We start from the raw sequence: 19,765 nt of genomic DNA, 5'->3' as shown, positions 1-19,765 counted from the left end.
GGGCACCGCTGCTTCCCAAAAACAGGAGCTGGGAATGTACACGCTTTCCATGCCTCAGCAAAGCGCGGTATGACCGGGCGGTATTGGAGGCGTGCAGGGGAGCTCGCTCTGGTTCTGCCTTTGGCCCCAGATCCAGACTCGGCCCCGGCCCGAGCGTGGCGGCGGGGCGCGCCCTGAGCGCGGCCCAGGGCGGGCCCGGGAGGTGGCGGCAGCTCTCCCCAAGCCGCCCAATCAGAGGGCGCGGGGCGGGGAGCGCGGCGCCCCATTGGCGGGCGGCCGATGGCGCGATGGCGTGTTCGCCGCTCCTGATGGCGCGTGGGGCCGCGCGGCGCTCGCCGGGCCGTTGCCGCGGCGATTCGGCGGGTGACGCGCGCGGGCGGGGCGTGCCGCGCGCTCGCCATTGGCCGCGCGATCGGGCGATGGCGGCGCCGGCGTGTCCTTGCGCGGCGGGGCGGGGCTGGGCGGGGCGCGGCGCGGGGCCGGCGGGACGGAGCGGGGCCGGCGGCGCAGTCCGGGGCGCGGGGACCGAGCGGGGAGCGCGGCGGTGAGCGGGGACCCGCGGGGCTGCGGGTGGGGGGGGGGGGGCGGGGGGCTGGCAACACGCGTCCGCCGTGCCCGGCGGGCGGGCGGGCTCCGGGCCCGAGTGCCTGTTCGGAAAGGCGGCGTCGCTATCGCCGCACGTAGGGAGTGGCGGCCGCTGCGTTTCACCGCCGCCCTGGGTGGCGTGCGGGGGATGCCCGTGTCGCTGTCCCGTTACCCTCCTGACGCCGTCGGGCTGCCCGCGTTTCGCCTGTTCGACAAAAACTGCCTCTCTGGCAGGGCTCAGTGCTGTCGTGTGCGTTCCGGGTGAGCTCCGCACAGGTTTTCTGTCGGCTGCTATTGCCGCTTGGCTCCTGTAGGTACTGCTGAGTCAGATAGCAGGAGATGGGAAATTAGTGCTGATAGAATAGATGGTGTTGGTAGAGGATTGCTCTGAGGTTAGTGAGAGCTGTGTAACAAACCTTAAGAATTTAAGAGGTAAGTCGTACTATTACGTGGGTGGTAATTGCTCTAAACGTTTACATACAACCGGTATAGTTTGCTTTTTACACTCTGGTTAATTTTTGAGGGAGTCACGTTTGGGGTTTCTCCATATTTTGCATTCTCAAAAAGGATTGAGTTTTTATTCTCAAAATGGATTGCTTTATATTCTAGTCTCGTAGAAAATTTTAATTGAAAACAAAGGCAAACAGGATTTATAAAGCATCCCTTTTGAACCACCATTTTGAAACTCAATAGAATTACAAAGACGTTAAATTTAGGTTTATATTTAATGTTATGTCTTGCTAATTCCAAGCTGCAAGTCAGTGTGTGTGCATAAATAATTTAAACAGAAATACCAGCTGATGTAATGCATTGAATTTTTTTTTTAGAGCACTGTAGTGCAGAATCCCTATGTGAAATCATCAATATTTTCTAGAAGTGTCAACTGCATAGTAGAAAGCATCCTGCGCTTTGGGCAGGTTAAATAAGCACAAAAACTTTAAAGAATCATTTTACATTAGGACTTAGTATCGCTTAGTTAACCCCAAGATGAGTGATGAGGCATCCTGTATTTCAGGATAGCAGCAGTTAATAATACTAATAAGAGACTATGGATCATTATTTTAATAAATGAATTTTCCCCACACAATTAATTATATGAAGCCCTTTTACTTTTGCCATTTTTGTTTAGAAATAGGAAAAACAATTTCTCAATAAAAGATTCTGAAATATTTTGGTTTTTGATTGTCAGATAATCATTCCAAAATGAAACAGGTGAAGTAGTTGTGTTAGCAGTATTACTAGGTTCAGGACTGCTAGAACTCTATAAAGTCATGTAGTAACTGCTAGTTATGATTTTCCTGAAATAGAGTGGTATTCAAAATTACTTGTGTTTTCAGAGGATGTTGTGATGCCTTTTCTATTTTTTGTGTTGTTTCAAAATCTTCAGCACAGGTATTCTTCTGGCTGGGTTTTATTTTAGTTTTCCTAATTAAAATGTACCTTCCATTGTGCTGAGGAGAAATTTTAATACCAGTGTGAAACAGCTTTGCAAGAATTGCGTAAATTTACAGAACAGAATGACGTGTATACGATATAGAGAAAAAGAAGGAATAATGTCAACTTTAAAAGGAGGGGGTTAGTTGTTAATTTTATTTGAAGAAAGCCATTCAGTTAGGAAATTAAATAATTTGTTCTTAAGGAAGGCAGTCTTCTCAATTATTTTCCAAGTTTGGCTCTATGAGCCACAAACATCCTGTCACACCTTCACTGTGGAAGGATAAAGAAAAATAAATAATTGCTGTTGGTGCTCATGTGATTCAGATTGGTATTGGTAGGAAACCAAGATGGTTCTGGTATCTTCAGGAGCACTTAGGCAGATAGATTTGCCTGTCTGTTATTTTCTCCATTGAATGTCGGCTTCATTTTTGATGTCCAAGCAAGTAAGTAATATCAAAAGTCCTATGGATGGATTGTTGCATTTAGGATAGCACAAATGGATTTTTTTATCGTCTTTGAGGTGGTGGTATGTAGACCCCTCAGGCCTCCATGGAAATCTTGCAGTACTAGATTGGTGCATGTAAATTGCAGGCTGTCTCTGTTAGCCAGGCTATTAAGCGTTTTTTAAACTTTACAGTCGGTTTTGTAAGCTGTTGTTTTTGTGCAGTGAGGAAAGGAAGGTCCAGTTACTAATGTATGTGAGAATGTTATGACAATTTATTTCTATGGTATAAAATATAAGTAAAGATCTTTGGCAGACTTGCATAAAGAAACAACGCAGAGCAGATAGACCAGGATATGGTCTGAAGGACGTGTTGAACATTCATATTGTTAGTTATGAGAAGGACAGCTGTGAAAATTTCTGGTAAACCTTTGTTATCTGTTGGAAGCAGAGGGATGATGAAATGCACCATTAAACAGGGAATAGTAAATGTAGAAGAGAGCTGCCACAATACTGTTATGTGAGGATTTGCATGCTTTAGATGAAGAAGGAATATTTTTGAATTGTAATTAATTTGTATCAAAGAATAATATTGAACGGAAAGTAGAGAAGACACAGTCAGAAGCATAACATTGCAATTCCTGCTGTTGAGTATTACCAGTAATGGTTAATTAATAATTTTTATAGCTCATCAGTATTTTTGACAGGAAGAATGAGTACAGAGAAACAACAGAATTGAGTGAGTGCTTACATAGAAGGTAAAAACAAGGATTTTGACTCAAAGCAGTATCAAAATTGTATGATAGGAAGATTTTGAGAGATCTCGTGAGACTGGTGAGGCCTTACTGTTAGAATCACAGAATCTTCTGATGTGGAGGGACCCACAAAAGTCATTGAGTTCAGCTGTGGAATGAATGCCCTTTATTGAGATCGAACCCTCAACCATGGCTTTACTAGCACCCTACTCTAATAGATGACCTAATCCCAGTGGCAAAGGCCATGAAGAAACTAGGAAGATGGGTAGTACAACAAAAAAGGTTGAGAAGACAGGAGCAGATCACACTGTATTTTAGAATATTAGAAATAAATGTGTTTTACGTGGATGATTGTAGGAAAGGTAAAGATTAGTTTCTTTACTCTTCTCTGTCTTAAGTGGTTTTGCTTTTATTTCCTGAAGGATGTCTTGCAGGAAAGTGTAGAGGTGTGTCTTTTTTCACTGAATCTTGTACTCATACGAAGTATTCCTTTGCTACAGGTTTGCAAAGTATAGAGAAACAGCCTTGAAAATGCTGTCCAGACTCTTCCGAATGCATGGCCTTTTTGTAGCCTCTCATCCATGGGAAGTCATTGTGGGAACAGTGACTCTCACTATCTGCATGATGTCTATGAAGATGTTCACTGGGAATGATAAGATCTGTGGCTGGAATTATGAGTGCCCCAAAGTTGAAGAAGTAAGGGTTTAAAATCATTTTTTTGGTGTAAGGATTTAAAATAATTTTCTTTGATGTTAATCAGTCCATCCAGGGTTTTCTATAGAATATGATCAAGCTGTGATATATTAGGAGTAAAGTAGCTGTGGAGAAGCTTCTTCATGGCCTTCTTATTTTGGTTAGCAAAACTGTATGCAACCAGTGATGCAGTGACCAAGCATTTTAGTATTTTTAGTTTTTAAGGCAAGACTAACAGTGATATTTATTTTATTCTGGAACTTAACTTTTAATGCAGCTTTACAATGAACTTAACATTTCACAATGAACTTCCCATAGTGTAAAAGCTAACTAAATTACTTTGTATTTCATACAGGATGTTCTGAGCAGTGACATCATCATCCTGACAATCACACGTTGCATAGCAATTCTTTATATATATTTCCAGTTTCAGAACCTAAGGCAGCTTGGATCAAAATACATTTTAGGTATTTTATCTGATTTTTGTATTTGCTGTATGTGTTTTAATTGTGGGGGACGTGGTTTACGTAAATTGGTAACAAATACTAACCTTTTCATCCTTATGTTCACAACAGCATTATTTTAATTATTTTCTAGATAGCAGAAAAAGTCTTTTGCACGTATCAAAGTACTATTTTTTGAGGGGGGGAAAAGGTTGTGTTGGATTATATAAACACTGAAAATGTCATTCTTGAAATAACTGTTTATTATGTGAAATACTTAAAATTGTAGGGCTGTTTAAGATTTTACTTAAGATTTACGGCTTTTATTTTGAGTCTTACTTTGAATGCGTTACAAATTTTAGATTTTAATGTCTATAAAAAATAGCTTCTCCTTCAGTTTGCGTCTCAACTGCTGTTAGTGCACTGAGACGGGAATTATCATTCATTGTCATGATTCATCTAAAAGTGGGAGAATTTAGGTTTTTTTTTCTTTTCCTTTTCCTCTTCCTATATATAGGCAAAAAATTTCCTATTCTCTTGTTTTTTTAAGGTATTGCTGGCCTCTTCACAATCTTCTCAAGTTTTGTTTTTAGTACAGTGGTAATTCACTTCTTGGATAAAGAACTGACAGGTTTAAAGTAAGTAATGAATTGTTATTCTGGATTTCATGCTTATATTTTTTTTCCTGTACCATAAACCTTGAATTTTAACATGTGCCTCTGTTTTTTTCAGTGAAGCTTTACCATTCTTCCTGCTTCTGATTGATTTGTCAAGAGCAAGTGCATTAGCCAAATTTGCGCTCAGTTCCAACTCACAGGTCAGGCAGGGGAGTTATTTTTGAGGATTTTTTGGTTGTTTGGTGCTTTGCTTTGGGATTTTTGTTTTTTGTCTTGCAATGGTGATTTTTAATTTAATGTTCAGAATAGAGCATTGTCCCATGTCAGGTGATTAGAACCTAGGTGAGCTTGAAGGCCCCTTTCAAGACAAGTCATTTTATAATTGTATGAGTAATCCAAGTGGAGAGACACACAGGCAAATAATTTCTTGGGGATACATAAATAACAAAAGGATCAAATTCTGTCCAGATTCTCTGTTCTCTTGTCTTCAAGCCAGATCAGTGTTCAAGTGAATAGTAATATGGTAAAACTAGTGTGCACAGCCATGGGCATTGTTAATTGTATGTATGAGCATGACTTCATTAAATTGGAACTTTAAACCAGCAATGCTTACAGCTCTTCCAAGGAGGCTAAAGTTCCTAGACAAAGTCTTCCTTAAAATGGTTACTGATAGTGAAATAGTTAATTTCCAGGACTCAGGGACAGTATCTAAAGACACATCCAATGTTACACTGTTACTACAAAAAGAAGCATAATTTTAGGCCAAATGTTAGCAGAACGAATGTGGCATATGTGCAGACAAGAACATCCATACTCCAATACATTTAACACGAGACATTAGGAGAGATTGACAGGACATCTTGCTTGTTGTACCTGGTAATGTTTGTTTCCTAATAGTCCAAATTCTGAACTAAGAGTATATTAACTGGGATTACTTTGTGCTTACGAAATACTGTACATGGCATTTACACATATTAATTGTGGCAAACATTGTGTTGTATTTGAATTTGGTGGATATTACAATGTACAGTTTCTATATATGCAATATAATGTGTTCTGTGTTATTTATGATTACTGCAGGTACAGAATTTTTTATTAATTTTAAGAGAATATTTTACAAATAGGTTTCTTCTACAGTTTTTCCCCCCTGCTGCCCTAAAAATACCATCACCAGGAAAACAGTAGCAAGCTCTCTAGAGTTTACCATGCCTGCTTTCTGGAGGAAATCCTTTTCTCCCCATCAGAAAGCTTTAGTGCCTTTTGTGACCTCTTTTCTATCAGCTGAGTCTACAGAGTTAAATATAAAATAGTAAAGTAATAGTAGTTGAAGTACAGATGTGTGATTGTAAGAAATTTTGAAATCCATGACACAAATGCCTTCTATCATGTCTTCAGATTTAGAAGTGTTCTTTTGAATTTGCTGTAATTAGTGTCTCTGCCCATCAGTGTTGTAGAAGCTTAGAATACTGATGAGGCAAAGGTAGAGAAATTAGTCAAAATTAAATAATTTTGTGTCAATAGTGAAAGTATAATTACTTAGACGAAATAGAATAGATTCTCTGTACACTTTCTCGTAATAGTTCATTTTCAATAAATGTTTTAGAAGGCCTTACCAGCATAATACTACTCTGTTTACTAGTCATGTTATGTATAACTTAGTTTGGTTTTTGTCTTCATGTTAATGGACAGAAATCTTTCTTTCTAGGATGAAGTAAGAGAAAATATTTCACGTGGGATGGCAATATTAGGCCCTACGTTTACCCTGGATGCACTTGTGGAGTGTCTTGTAATTGGTGTTGGTACCATGTCAGGTGAGCCACACAGTGTAAGGGTCTAAATGTTTCCAGTTAAAAAAGACCTTTTGAGAGACATTAGAGTATGGAGAGTTTCAAATAGTAGGTGTTAGCCATGAGAGTGGAGCAACTTAATCTATTTATTTATCTCCTAATTAGCTTATTTTACTGGTTACTGCAAATATGAATAATATATACATGCTGAACCAAAGTTTTAAATACTAGTAATGGCTTTCCTTGAGCATTGTGAAGTAGGAATGAACATCTGTGCAGCTGCTTTCATAAGATTTGGTTTGGGTTTTTTTCAACTACACTGCATACCTTAACAGCATCTTCTAGCACTTGCTCTTCAAATAATTTCAGTCCTTTCAGGGTATTGTGTATTAATAAGCTGTTTTCTTCTTTATATCTTAGGGATAAAAACTCATTTTGGTGCTGTGTATAGTTTTTTAAAACCAATTTATCCTGTTAGCTCTTTGATCCTTACTAAGGCAGTTACATACTGCATGTACACCATGCTATGCATGGCTTTTTCTGGATACTTTTGAAGAAGTAGGTGTATATTGTTACATCTTGTCTGAACATCCCATGTTTGGAAAGGGAGTTCAGTACATAGTGTTGGCTAATTTTTTTTGCTCAGATAAGTAAGGAGTTTCAAGCTTTCATGATGAAGTTTAAAATCTTGGTGAACTTCATTTGTATTCATTTAGAATTACACCTTAAAATACTTTTCTGTCACTACATAAACACATATTGTGCTTAGAATAAGCCAATGCACGAGTAGGCCTTAAGATGCTTGTTTTTAATTAATCTCGATAGTTCCTTCTGTAATCAGCAATGTCAGTTTAATGATTTCTTTCTTAGTCCAGCAGCACTTATTCAGCTATAGCTAATTGCATATTCAAATGTAAAAACTGTCTTTTTATTTAGGTGTACGACAGCTTGAAATTATGTGCTGCTTTGGCTGTATGTCTGTTCTTGCCAACTACTTTGTCTTCATGACCTTCTTTCCAGCTTGTGTGTCCTTGGTATTAGAGGTAAGACCAGCTTCAAGACAACCTGAAGTTTAGTATTCAGCCCTGTGCTTCTGTAAGCTGTATTTTTCATCATGGAGTTACATGCCAGCATGTTGATCTTCCTTTCAAAGTAAACTGGTGACAGCAATGTGTAAATATCACTGTAAATGAGTCACACTCAGTAGTAGTTATGATCTAAAGCAAACTAAACAGATGATACTGTAACTTATTGTCTGTCCAGGGTTTTTCACAATTGAATGCCTAACTATAGACTCTTGGTAATTTTTCAATAACCAAATAAAAATGTAATGTGGGATCTTATTTGTTGGTTCTTCTAATAGGTACTGTATATGACTTATTTTTATTTTATTGCAGCTTTCAAGAGAGAGTCGTGAAGGGCGCCCTATATGGCAGCTTAGTCATTTTGCTCGTGTTCTGGAAGAAGAAGAGAATAAACCAAATCCTGTGACACAGAGGGTCAAAATGATTATGGTTTGTGGCTCTTTTTCACCTGTGGTTATGCAATCAGTGAGGTGTCCTGGTGCAAAAATTAAGCTTTTGTTTCCTATAGACTTGTATTCTGAAGCCCATTAGTTGAACTTAGTCATAGTTTTTAATTAACTTACCCTATATCTACACCTGTCATTTTCCTGCCTATGGCATTTCTGTGCCAAGCACTCAGGGCTCTTTCATGTGTACTCCCTCTTGCCCCTGCAGTACCCTCAGCTTCCTTTGCTTATTTCTTGAGTGAGAGAAAAAGTGTGGGTGGAACACATCCAAAGCTACTATACAACAATGTCACAGTAGGCCAAAAAAGGTGTTAATTAGAGGTGTAGAAAATCAGGTTTTGGATTTTAGAAGCGTGGGAAACATGGGGGGAAAAAGCCAGCAAAAAAACCCAAACAAAAAGAGGGCAATATTTACTCTTACTAGATAAGATACCAAGTTACATTTGAAAAATTAATACTTGTTTTGTGTTTTTGATACAGTCACTGGGTTTGGTTCTTGTTCACGCCCACAGTCGTTGGATAGCGGAACCAGCTGCTCAAAACAGTACTGTTGAAAATTCAGTGGGATTGGATGAGAATGCACCAAAGAGAATTGAACCTAATGTTTCACTGTGGCAGTTCTACCTTTCTCGGTAGGTGGCTTCACAGAAGTGTGATTGTGCTGTATTTCTACTGCTCCCAAGCTAGAAGCTTGTTATCCTAGATCACAAGACTTGCAGACTTTCAGGTCTGACCACTGTAGGACATCTTGGAACCAGAGGTGACATTTCAGAAGAAATGTCAATATTATGCCATTTGTCCAAACTCTTGCAGTAGTCAAGAACATGATCAAGAGCTAGTTCTCCTGTATGCATCAAAACATTGTCTTTTCCCACTAGCCTCTTTCACAGTATACTGGGAAATAATTTTAAAACTGCACCAGAGTAATTTACTTACATAGAGTTTCTCACCATTCACACGTAAGTGCAAAAGGTGCAAAACTCATTTTATATTATGGCTTTTCCTTCAGCCCAATTCAAGTTAGTGTCACCTGTCATTTCATGTTATTTCTGAGAAGTCAGAACTTTCAGGTATAGGCATGGGGTATTTGTCCCTTCTTAGCAGTTCATCTTGCATCATAGTAGTCCTAATTGGTAGATAATGATAAATGAAACTTTGTCTTGTCATTGGGGGACAGGTGTCAAATCAATTTGATGTAGCTGTCAGTGAATCTTTTACAGTCATTTTTTCTACTGGGGCTGCTTTTTAGCCAGATTTAGTAACTCTTTAATGACATCTGAAGATTTTCATGTCGATAATAGTATGAAGAATGATTTTTCCACCCTAGCCTAGAATACTTCAACATCCTGGTAGAAAATATCTCCTGACGGGAATTTCTGTAACTATGTGAGGATGGAATTATTACCCTTTCTGAAGTAAAAAAATATCAGAATGCTGTTATAAGCAACAAATTGTATATACTCGATATTTACTTTTTGATCATTTTTAGAATGGCCAGTATGGATATTGAGCAAGTAATCACGCTTGGATTAGCCCTTCTCCTTGCTGTCAAATATATTTTCTTTGAGCAAGCGGAGACTGAATCTACGCTCTCACTGAAGAATCCCATAACATCTCCTGTGATGGTACAGAAAAAGGTCCCTGAAAATTGTTGCAGGAAGCAGACTGGAGTTCTGAAAAACAATCAAAACTCTAACACAGGAGAAGAAGCTTTCATATCCAAAGATGAAAGTGGTAGGTAATTTTTATAATTCTAAAGTCTGGACCCATTAATGAGTGTTTGGAACAAATTGTGTAATCTTTGGTAGCATATTATATTTGGTATCAAAACTTCAGTATTTTGTTAACTGGAGCTCATTTTTATTATCTTTGCACAGCTGAAGTCATAAAACCTGTATTAGCAGAGTCATCAACCAAGGCTACATTTGTGGTTGGCAATTCCAGCCCTGTGGAAACTTCTTCATATCCGAGTGGAAAAGAGGAAGAGATTGAGTTACCTAAAGAGCCACGTTCTATTGAGGAATGTGTTCGTATACTTGGAAATGCACAGGTATGGAAAAATAACTATTTTATGTAGCCCCTACTGCAGCATCTGATTTAAGAATTGTTAGAGTTCTTTTCCCAGCTTTTAGATGATCCCACTGGTTGTAATATCATTCTTCAGGAAATTACATGGCTTTAATAACATGGGGGAGTGTGGAGGTCACAGCTAAAACAAAACCCTTTAATGAGTTACTTCTCAAGTCAGTTGAGAAGGGTAGGAAGAGGGATCAGCTTCATCATTGATAACATTCCAAGTCTTTGGAGCTTCCTCATGTACACGTACGAGTGTGTGTCTGATCATGAAAGTTTTTGATCATATGTTGGCCTGCTGCAAAACCTGATGTTGGCAGCTGATCCCTTTAGCAAAGTAAAGTTGTTATTCTTTTTCTTTTAGAAACATTTAAAATGATTTTCACGAGGAGAGTCTCTGTTTTCTCTTTCCACCCATTGTTTCCAGGAAGGAGCAAAATTTCTTACTGATGCTGAGGTTATCAGCTTAGTTAATGCTAAGCATATTCCTGCATACAAACTGGAAACCCTGATGGAAACCCAGGAGCGAGGTGTATCCATTCGCAGACAGATGTTATCTAAGAAACTTCCTGAACCTTCATCTTTGCAGTATCTTCCTTACAAGAATTATAATTATTCTTTGGTAAGTATGAAGTAGACAAGCACAACTCACTGTATAACTATATTCCAAACACATGAAGAAGAAAAACATGAGCCTGTTGGAACGATTCCAGAGGAGGCCACTAAGTTGATTGGGAGTTGGAATATCTCACCTGTGAGGACAGGCTAATAGAGTTGGGATTTTTCATCCTGGAAGTGGAAGCTTTGGGAAGACCTTAAAGCACTTTCCAGTATCTGAAAGGGGCTTACAAGAGAGTGGAAGAGGGAATTTGCACAAGAATCTGTAATGAAAGGACAAGGCAGAACAACCTTAAGCTGAAGAAGGGCAGATTTAGATGTTAGGAAGAAATTCTTCACTGTGAGTGTGGTGAGACACTGGAACAGGTTGCTCAGAGAAGGTGTGGATGGTCCAAATGTGGCAATGTTCAAGGCCAGGTTGGATGGGGCTCTGAGCAACCTGGTTCAGTGAAAGGTGAAAGGTGTCCCTGTTTTTGGCAGGGGCATTGAAACCAGGTGGTCTTTATGGTCCCTTCCAACCCAAACAAGTCTATGGTTCTATGAAATAAATCCATTGTCATGCATGTGAGTTACAATAAGCATGGTCAAAACTGATGTAGAAGGGAAAAAATAAAGGGCAGACATGAGGCACCAGCTTTAATTGCTCTTAATGTTTTTAAACCTAGGGTGGTGCATGAGTTTTGTAAGTTATCCAAAAAATATTTCCTATCAAAGTATGCAGCTGACTTATCTGAGAAATGTGGAGTTCTACTAAAACTGAGCCACAATTCAACTGAATGATAATATAACCTTAAGCACAAGTTAAAACTGAATATTTTTTTTAATTAAAACTTCAGGGTTATTTAAGTAACATTTAGTACTATACAGGATTCAATATATCTTGCCTAGTGTTGAATAACATTCGCTGTTGATAGTTGCAGCTGTTAACTTTTTGAGGTGGCAGTGAGTTGCTTTATGGGTAAATTTGTGTGTGTTTTACAAAGACGCTGTATCACTGGAATGTAACCTAAGTGATTGTTTTGTTTGGTTTCTGTAAGGTGATGGGAGCTTGCTGTGAAAACGTGATTGGATATATGCCTATTCCTGTAGGCGTAGCAGGACCACTGGTTTTGGATAACAAAGAGTTTCAGGTGCCAATGGCAACAACAGAAGGGTGTCTTGTAGCAAGCACAAACAGAGGATGTAGAGCAATATGTGTAAGTACTGTGTGACTTTAAAAGCTTAGAAAACTTCCTGTATTATAAAATACATAAATATAATGCATAAAAATATGCATTATATAAACCTAAACATATTCAGGTTTATATAATGCATATTTTTGATTTCTTGAAAACTAAAATTTCAGTAATCTTACTTTATCCCCCTTCTGCTTTGGTTTTTAGCTTGGTGGAGGAGCAAGTAGCCGCATTCTGGCAGATGGGATGACTCGAGGACCTGTTGTAAGGTTGCCCACTGCTTGCCAGGCTGCAGAGGTGAAAGTCTGGCTTGAAAGCCCCGAAGGTTTTAAAATAATGAAGGAAGCTTTTGACAGCACAAGTAGGTTAGTATGATGGCTGTTCCAGCTTCATTTCCAGACATAAGACTTCTGTGGATGGTAGAAAGATCTCAGTTGGTTTTTTTTGAGTACTGCAATTGGCTGTCCCAATGCTGTGAGTATCTAAGAGGACAGAAGTCAGTCTGGCTGTGTGCCAAGGCTAGCAATAAACATTTTTCACTGATAATGGTAAACTGCTGTATGTTAACAACAAATAGATAGACATTGCATAAGAATTAATAGAATATTAATTTGTCTAAGCTTTTTTAAAGGATCCTATAATCTATTTTGATTTTTACTAGGCAGAGTAACTGTAACTGTAATTACTATGCAGAAAAAATCCTCAAAGTTTGGTCGTAAGCCTTTCAGATGATATTATTAGTATTAATCTGAGAAAATACGAGGTAAACTAATGCTAGAACTGAAATGCTAAAAAATGTAAAACAGTGGTAAGAATAAGTCTATTTCAAGCCCTAAAGTTTTCTCTAGGGCTTATGATGATCATCTTGCTTTAGGAAGATTCAGAGAGAGATTTTCTTACCTGTTGTGTTTCTTAACAAGCATCAGCCAAAGATACATCTGTATTTTGGCCAGAATCAGCTCATGCTGCTTTTTAAATGCAGTACTTTCTGCCTTTTGCGTGACTTGTGCAGCTTGCAGTGTTGAAGATAGCATGCTTTTTGCCTTGCTGTAAAACTTACATCAGAATTTCCAAAGGCCTGATTATTACTTTAGATCTGGTAGTGAGATGTTTATGGAATACAAGTGAATAAATTTATGTTAGCAGTTGAGGATATTTTATTTCTTGAAGTTCAGGGATAGAAAACATAAAAAGGCAGTGAACACTTTAACAGTGAATGTTTTTGTTGTACTTATTCAAGAAAGCACCATCTCTGGAAGGGTTCAAGAAATGACTGGACATAGCACTTGGTGCTGTGGTCCTGTTGAAAGGATGATTGTCAAAGACTGGACTTGTTGGTTTTACAGCTCTTTTCCAAATGATTCGTAAAGGAATTTATTATTCTGTCTTTAGCAGTGCAATTTGCAAATATTTACTGCCATTTTGCCTCTTAAAGCTAATATTCCCATGAGCACTGTAAGTCATAGTTACATTTTCTTGCAGGTTTGCCCGCCTACAAAAACTTCTCATCAGTTTGGCTGGTCGTAACCTTTATATCCGGTTTCAGTCTGGAACAGGGGATGCAATGGGAATGAATATGATTTCAAAAGTAAGGATCAGTCCCCTTAAATATTTTTAAAAAATGGGTATTCCTTTTTGAAAATAGCCTAATAACCTGTGACATCTGGAGGACAAAGACAAGACACAGTGGTCTTTGCATAAAACAATAAAAATTTTTGGTTTTGTTAAGTGTAGACAAAACTAGGAAGAAAATTATGAAGAAAGGAAGTAATTTTTTATTTTATATTTTTATAATTATTTAAAGACAGTATTTTTGGTAATAGGAAGCTAAAATGGTTGCACTGTTGCTTTAAGCCAAAGATTCTATCCAGTAGTAATTATTCTGTTACTGTGTTTATCATTTCCTAGTTCATAAAGAATTAGGAGTGGCAGCAGAGAGGTGTTCTCTAGTTTTGCTTGTTTTTATGCAAACATGGGGAAGAATTTGAGATGTGATCCTTAGACTGCATCTCTAGGTTGCATATCTGGATCCTTAGATTGCTTATCTAGATCCTTAGATTGCAGAATGAATAATGCTAGACTTAAGCTTCTTTTGGAATAGGCAGTCAGAACCATTATAAAAGTGGATCTGATCATAGACAAGTCCTAATATAGCAGATTTTCTAGTCTTGATTTCCTGGTGTAAAGAAGCTCTTTCCTCTACATCCAGATTTTTTTCAATCTATGCCTGTAATAGTTTAACTTAGTTCCTGTTTTATCTTCAGTATGGTACCCATATGTCTGTGTACCTAGAATGGATCCAGGGAGTCTGTATGTACTGGGAAAAATCAGTTATTCCCCAATGTAATTCCCAGAGTGATTAGAAAAAAGATAGTCATAATTGTTTGTGGTTTTTTTCCCTTCTATTTCTTGTTTCTTCATTATATTTTTTGTATTTTTCTATTTTTCTTCCACTGTAACTGATTATCTGATTAGGATACTGTTCCACTGTCCTTGAATAGCTTGTTTTACACCCATAAAGATAAACCTAGCCTATTTCCTGTTTCTCTCTAACAGGGTACTGAAAAAGCACTGGTGAGGCTGAATGAAGAGTTTCCTGACCTTCAAGTTATAGCTATCAGTGGTAACTACTGTACAGACAAAAAACCTGCTGCTATAAACTGGATAGAAGGAAGAGGAAAGTCTGTTGTCTGTGAAGCAGTCATTCCAGCTAAGGTTGTTAGAGAAGTAAGTGTCTGGTCTCTTGTTTATAAAAATACATACGTTTTGCAAAACTGATGCTTGTCTCTGATATAGTCTCTTCTGGGACACTATATAAACTTCTAGATCTACTATTCTGGGCAGTATTCCACAGTCCAGCTTCACCTTGTGTGAGAACTACTTTTGTATTGATTCCATTTGATGATGCCCCAGTTTTGTACTGGGAGAGATGTTTAAGACTTTTCATCTTCTCTCAACTGTTCAAGATGTTACAGCTCTGACACGGCTGGTCCACCTTCCCAGCTATTTTCATTTTCAGACTAAAATGTCCTAGTTTCTCTATCAGCAGTGAGTAAACAGACTTCCAGTATGTCTTTGAACATGCTTACCTCTCTATCTTTTACAGTTCTACCATGTCTAAAATTCTGGGTACAGAATTTGACAGAGGATTCTAACAGTGTGTGCAAAATGGATTTATACATTGACATGATTCATGTCTTCTGGGATAGTTTCCTGTTTTTCAAATTGTTGACTGGCAATATCTATTGTAACCTCAGGATTTCATTCCAGGGTAGTAAAGGGGAGGTAGTCCTTTCATAATGAGCATTGATAATTTTTAGGTAAATTTGGGAAGGTTTTCCTCAAACCCCAGCCCTGTATGTCACCACATTTACTTATACTGAACTTGTAATACATCAACGTTATGTTTTTGTCAGTGCTGCAGACTTTGTGCAGATAAATACTGTTCCTGCTGTGCAGGAATATCTTAAATTTTGCTCAACAACAGTATCTCTTTTGACCATCTTTGATCACTTTTGTATTAAATTCAGTATAAATCTCGTACTTGAAAGTTTCAAAATCCAGTCACTAAAAATATGTCACTTAATTTTATATTACTGTTCATAGTATTTATTTACCTATGTGGCATAGTTGTTTGTGTTGGAACTTTTGTTTGGCTCCATATTTGTATGCAAAACAAATTTGGGAAGAGTTTAGTGTCTGGAACAACTTGACAGGAATGTTGGAGTCATGTAAAGGTAAATTAATGGGATGTTTCTGCTAAGATGATTTTACTTGTTCCATTCTGAATATAAGGGAGACTTTGAAATGGAGTACCCCCCTGTAAGCTTTTCTCAAAGGCCTGTGAAAGTCCAAATCCTTTGTTTGGACTTTTCCATTGTTACTTGGACATCCTATATTTAAAAGTCTTCTTTGGAACAAAAATAAAAGGTATCCAGGACAATGATTGATTCAAATTCCATACAGAAGCAAACAAGGGGTGAGGGCCATGAATAACCATAAATAGAGTATTTCTATTCCTGCCTGAGGAAAAGGGTAGTAAAAGTGTATCTATCACTTTGTCCAGGTGTTGAAAACAACTACGGAAGATCTAGTTGAAGTTAATATAAACAAAAATTTGGTGGGTTCTGCGATGGCTGGTAGCATTGGTGGCTACAACGCACATGCAGCAAACATTGTGACAGCGATCTACATTGCCTGTGGTCAGGTAGGTTTGTTATACACCAGTTCACATTTTCTTTAGTTCAGTAATTCTTAATCAAACACTGCTTTAAGTGTCTGATGATTGTTTCTCCTCCTTGATCTGAAGGATGCTGCGCAGAATGTGGGCAGCTCCAACTGCATCACTTTGATGGAGAGAACTGGTTCCACCAATGAAGACCTGTACATCAGCTGCACAATGCCTTCTATAGAAATAGGGACTGTTGGTGGAGGCACCAACCTGCTCCCACAGCAGGCCTGTTTGCAGGTATAGTTCTCAAAGTTGAAAGCAACTTATCTTCTTAAATCAAAGGTCGCTTTCCTGTAGTGTGCAAGCAATATTGCAGGAATGGGGCTGCTTGAAACTTGGTGTATTTATATGAAAATGTTAGAAATGTCTAATGAACTGTTTTCATATGTCCAGTTTCTAAAGCTTAAGACATTTACTAATGTCTTAATAATATTAAAGAGACTCATTGGGTATAATTCAGAAATACTACCAAATATATAATAAATTGACTTAGATTTCATAGCATAATACTGCCTTGTATTTTTTTCCAGATGTTAGGGGTTCAAGGTGCAAGCCAAGATAACCCTGGTGAAAATGCCCGTCAGCTTGCTAAAATTGTTTGTGCTACGGTGATGGCAGGGGAATTGTCATTAATGGCTGCTCTTGCAGCCGGGCATCTAGTCAAAAGCCACATGATCCACAACAGGTAAAAAATGGAAAAATCTGTGTATTTATCTGCTGTTTTGATCCTCTTACGAGTACAGGAGAGTCAATAATGATTATGTTTATAATATCAATAATGATTATAATTGCAACACATAGAAGCAGTGTAACATTTTAACTATCTAATGTAGTTATCTTGCTTGTTTTATTAGGTCAAAGATAAATCTACAGGATCTTCAAGGAACCTGCACTAAAAAGGCAGCTTGAATACTAAAATGGGTTTGAAATGAAGAATTGTTTTAGGAACTGACCAGGTGCACAAGGAAAAAAAACCAAAATCTATGAAGTTTAGAATAAAGATTGCCTTCAACTCAATGATGTCTGTGTAAGAGAAACTAAGAGATCAAGACTTGAGACTAGCTATGCTTGACCTTCTTCAGTGGTTAGAAACTGTGAAAAGAAGTCCTGTCAGATATCTTGAATATTCTTTCAAATTCTTTCAAATTCTTACTCTTACAAAAATTCTTTCATGCTTTCAAACTCTTACACATCATTTTCTGAAGAGTCAGTCTAATGTTTTCACAGGTTGAGATTATTTTGCCTAATAAGGTCCTGGTAACTGCTAAACTGAAAAGTAATGTAATGTACTTTGTACATTTAAAGTAACAAAACAAAAGAAGTTGGTGTAAACTTGGATTGAATGCACTGGTCCTTGCCATCTTTATTTTCTGGTTAAGCAAGCATGTTTTTAAAGTGATGGCAAGCCTAATCACTTTCTATGAACTCCCAGTTTTAATTTGTTCACATGTAAATCAGGTCTTAGGCTATCAGACAGTTTAATTGAATTATATTAGTTTAATAGAAATCTCTGTCTATATATAGTACTTAATTTGCTGCTGCTTCAGCTAAGCAGTGTTCAGTGTTTAAGTCCACAATCTAGGTTATTCCTTTATGTAAAACTTGTGATCTTTTATATTTTGAACTGTTAAATATAATCTGTACTGAAGTAGGGAAGAACAGTGTCTTCAACTGTTTTGGTATTTTGTAGAAAAAATGAAATGGCAACTTCAAAACAGTTATGTGTCAGACAGATATTTAAGCAAATGTAGTTTCTCAGAGAAACATTATTTGATAGGAGTGCATTCAAACAGGAGTCAAGAACAGATGTTCAAGAACAGATGTTTACACTTACTTAACAAGAATTCTCTTTAGGAACATACATACACATTGTGTACCTTATGTTGGGGATTTTTATAAGGTGTTTAACGCTTATTCTCCAAGAATAGGTGTTTATCCACCATTTCAGCTGAAATAAAACTAAGCCAGAAGACCACGCTGTTCTTATAAAAAAAAAAGGAGGGGATTTTTTTCTTTTAAATTTCCTTTTAAACTTTCTTTTTGAGGTGGGGAATATTTATTTTAAGAATAAATCTTAGCTTTTTTTGTCAATGAAAAGTACTAATTAAGGGGATTCATTTAAATGACATGTTAATGTAAGAAGCAGTTTTTGTAATAAAATACTGTACTTGGACCAGTGAAGCAGTCTCAGGTGTTCTTACTGTAATAAAGAAAACCCAGGTTTATTCTGGTTTGATTCACCTTCAGGAATACTGCTAAATGCATAGCCCTGCCTAGTTAAGCACAGGAGGAAAATTATTAATATGCTTGATGATTTCTTGTTTGGTTGGTGTTGGCTTTTCTTGTTTGACTTTTTGTGGGGGGAATCAGTGGATTGGGCTGGGTTTCCTGCAGCATCATTCCTAAAGGGGTGACTAGTAGAGGTGCTCTTCTAACGTGCAGATTTGATATACATCATGGTGGGTTGCTTTGTAGTACATTTACGCATTAATATCCATTGTAATGAGCTCATAAATGTAATGTGCAAGCATGAAGACATACTACATGCTAGATATGTTATGATGGCATGTAAATAGCAAATACCATGAATGTTTATCTTCCTGCAGTATTGTTGCTAATTGCTATTTTTATTTAAGAAAATTTGGAATTACTTTGTTCCTATGTTCATTCAATGATTTTATTTAACACTGGTCTGGCAATAAATGGTGATTCAGTGTTCATTTTGGTGGATTTAACTGACATTCTGTCTGGCAGAATTAACTTTTTGTATTACTAAACTGTGTACATTTTGGTACAGAACTACTTTTTCAGTTTCAGTAAAACCACGGAAAACACATTGGCTTAATTGTGGTATTTTAAGCTTACTTTATGACTTAGTGACAAATTTATAGAGAGTCTAAATTAAGAGAGTTAATGAAGAGACACTGGCAAGCAGTGCTAAACACAGCCAGGGCTGTGACACCAGTACTTCTCTCCTTGTTTGCAGAAGCCTGTTGGCACTCATTTATTGTCCTCAAAGTCTAATTAGGCAATTTGCCCAAGGGAGAGAACTAACTCGCTGCAGCATTAGACATACCTTCTGCTGAGGCCCATTTGGCAAAATCAAAACACTGATCTAGAACTGAATTTCAGTAACTTCAGTGCTATACTTTTGCTATGGATAATGGTTTCCCAAATATTTTAAAACCCTAGAAGAAAAAAGCATTTAAAATAGTGTGTTTGACTCTGGTACCACCTTGCTTCTTTCTTTACCTCTTTTCTCCTCTGTGTGCTGAATCTAATTTACCCTATAACACACCAGTTCCCTTTTGCTGCCTGGTGTGGCAGTTTCAGCACTGAGGCTTGCAAGCACCCCAGCCCCAGCTAGCTCCAACCAGA

At 37.8% G+C, this 19,765-nt stretch overlaps 1 protein-coding gene across 2 annotated transcripts; it reads left to right on the top strand.

Annotated features, from left to right (window-relative positions):
* Window positions 1–467: 467 nt before the first annotated feature.
* Window positions 468–19,223, top strand: HMGCR (3-hydroxy-3-methylglutaryl-CoA reductase). Of its 2 annotated transcripts, none has more exons than XM_064736095.1 (20): window positions 468–544; window positions 3,720–3,915; window positions 4,268–4,379; window positions 4,906–4,993; window positions 5,088–5,172; window positions 6,678–6,783; window positions 7,696–7,802; window positions 8,157–8,273; window positions 8,771–8,922; window positions 9,780–10,024; window positions 10,168–10,340; window positions 10,791–10,985; window positions 12,019–12,177; window positions 12,364–12,521; window positions 13,639–13,744; window positions 14,713–14,883; window positions 16,223–16,363; window positions 16,466–16,624; window positions 16,918–17,072; window positions 17,242–19,223. In XM_064736095.1, the coding sequence occupies exons 2-20, from the start codon at window positions 3,751–3,753 to the stop codon at window positions 17,294–17,296; spliced, it is 2,649 nt and encodes an 882-aa protein (XP_064592165.1). In that variant the 5' UTR covers window positions 468–544; window positions 3,720–3,750; the 3' UTR covers window positions 17,297–19,223. The 2 variants fall into 2 exon arrangements, with proteins under 2 accessions (XP_064592165.1, XP_064592164.1); XM_064736094.1 differs by lacking the exon at window positions 468–544 and adding an exon at window positions 610–846.
* Window positions 19,224–19,765: the final 542 nt, after the last annotated feature.

This window comes from Zonotrichia leucophrys, chromosome Z (genome assembly GCF_028769735.1).
Source record: "Zonotrichia leucophrys gambelii isolate GWCS_2022_RI chromosome Z, RI_Zleu_2.0, whole genome shotgun sequence".
NCBI lineage: Eukaryota > Metazoa > Chordata > Aves > Passeriformes > Passerellidae > Zonotrichia > Zonotrichia leucophrys.
Note: the sequence above shows the minus strand (reverse complement) of the source record. Positions and strands in the feature narration are given on the sequence as shown.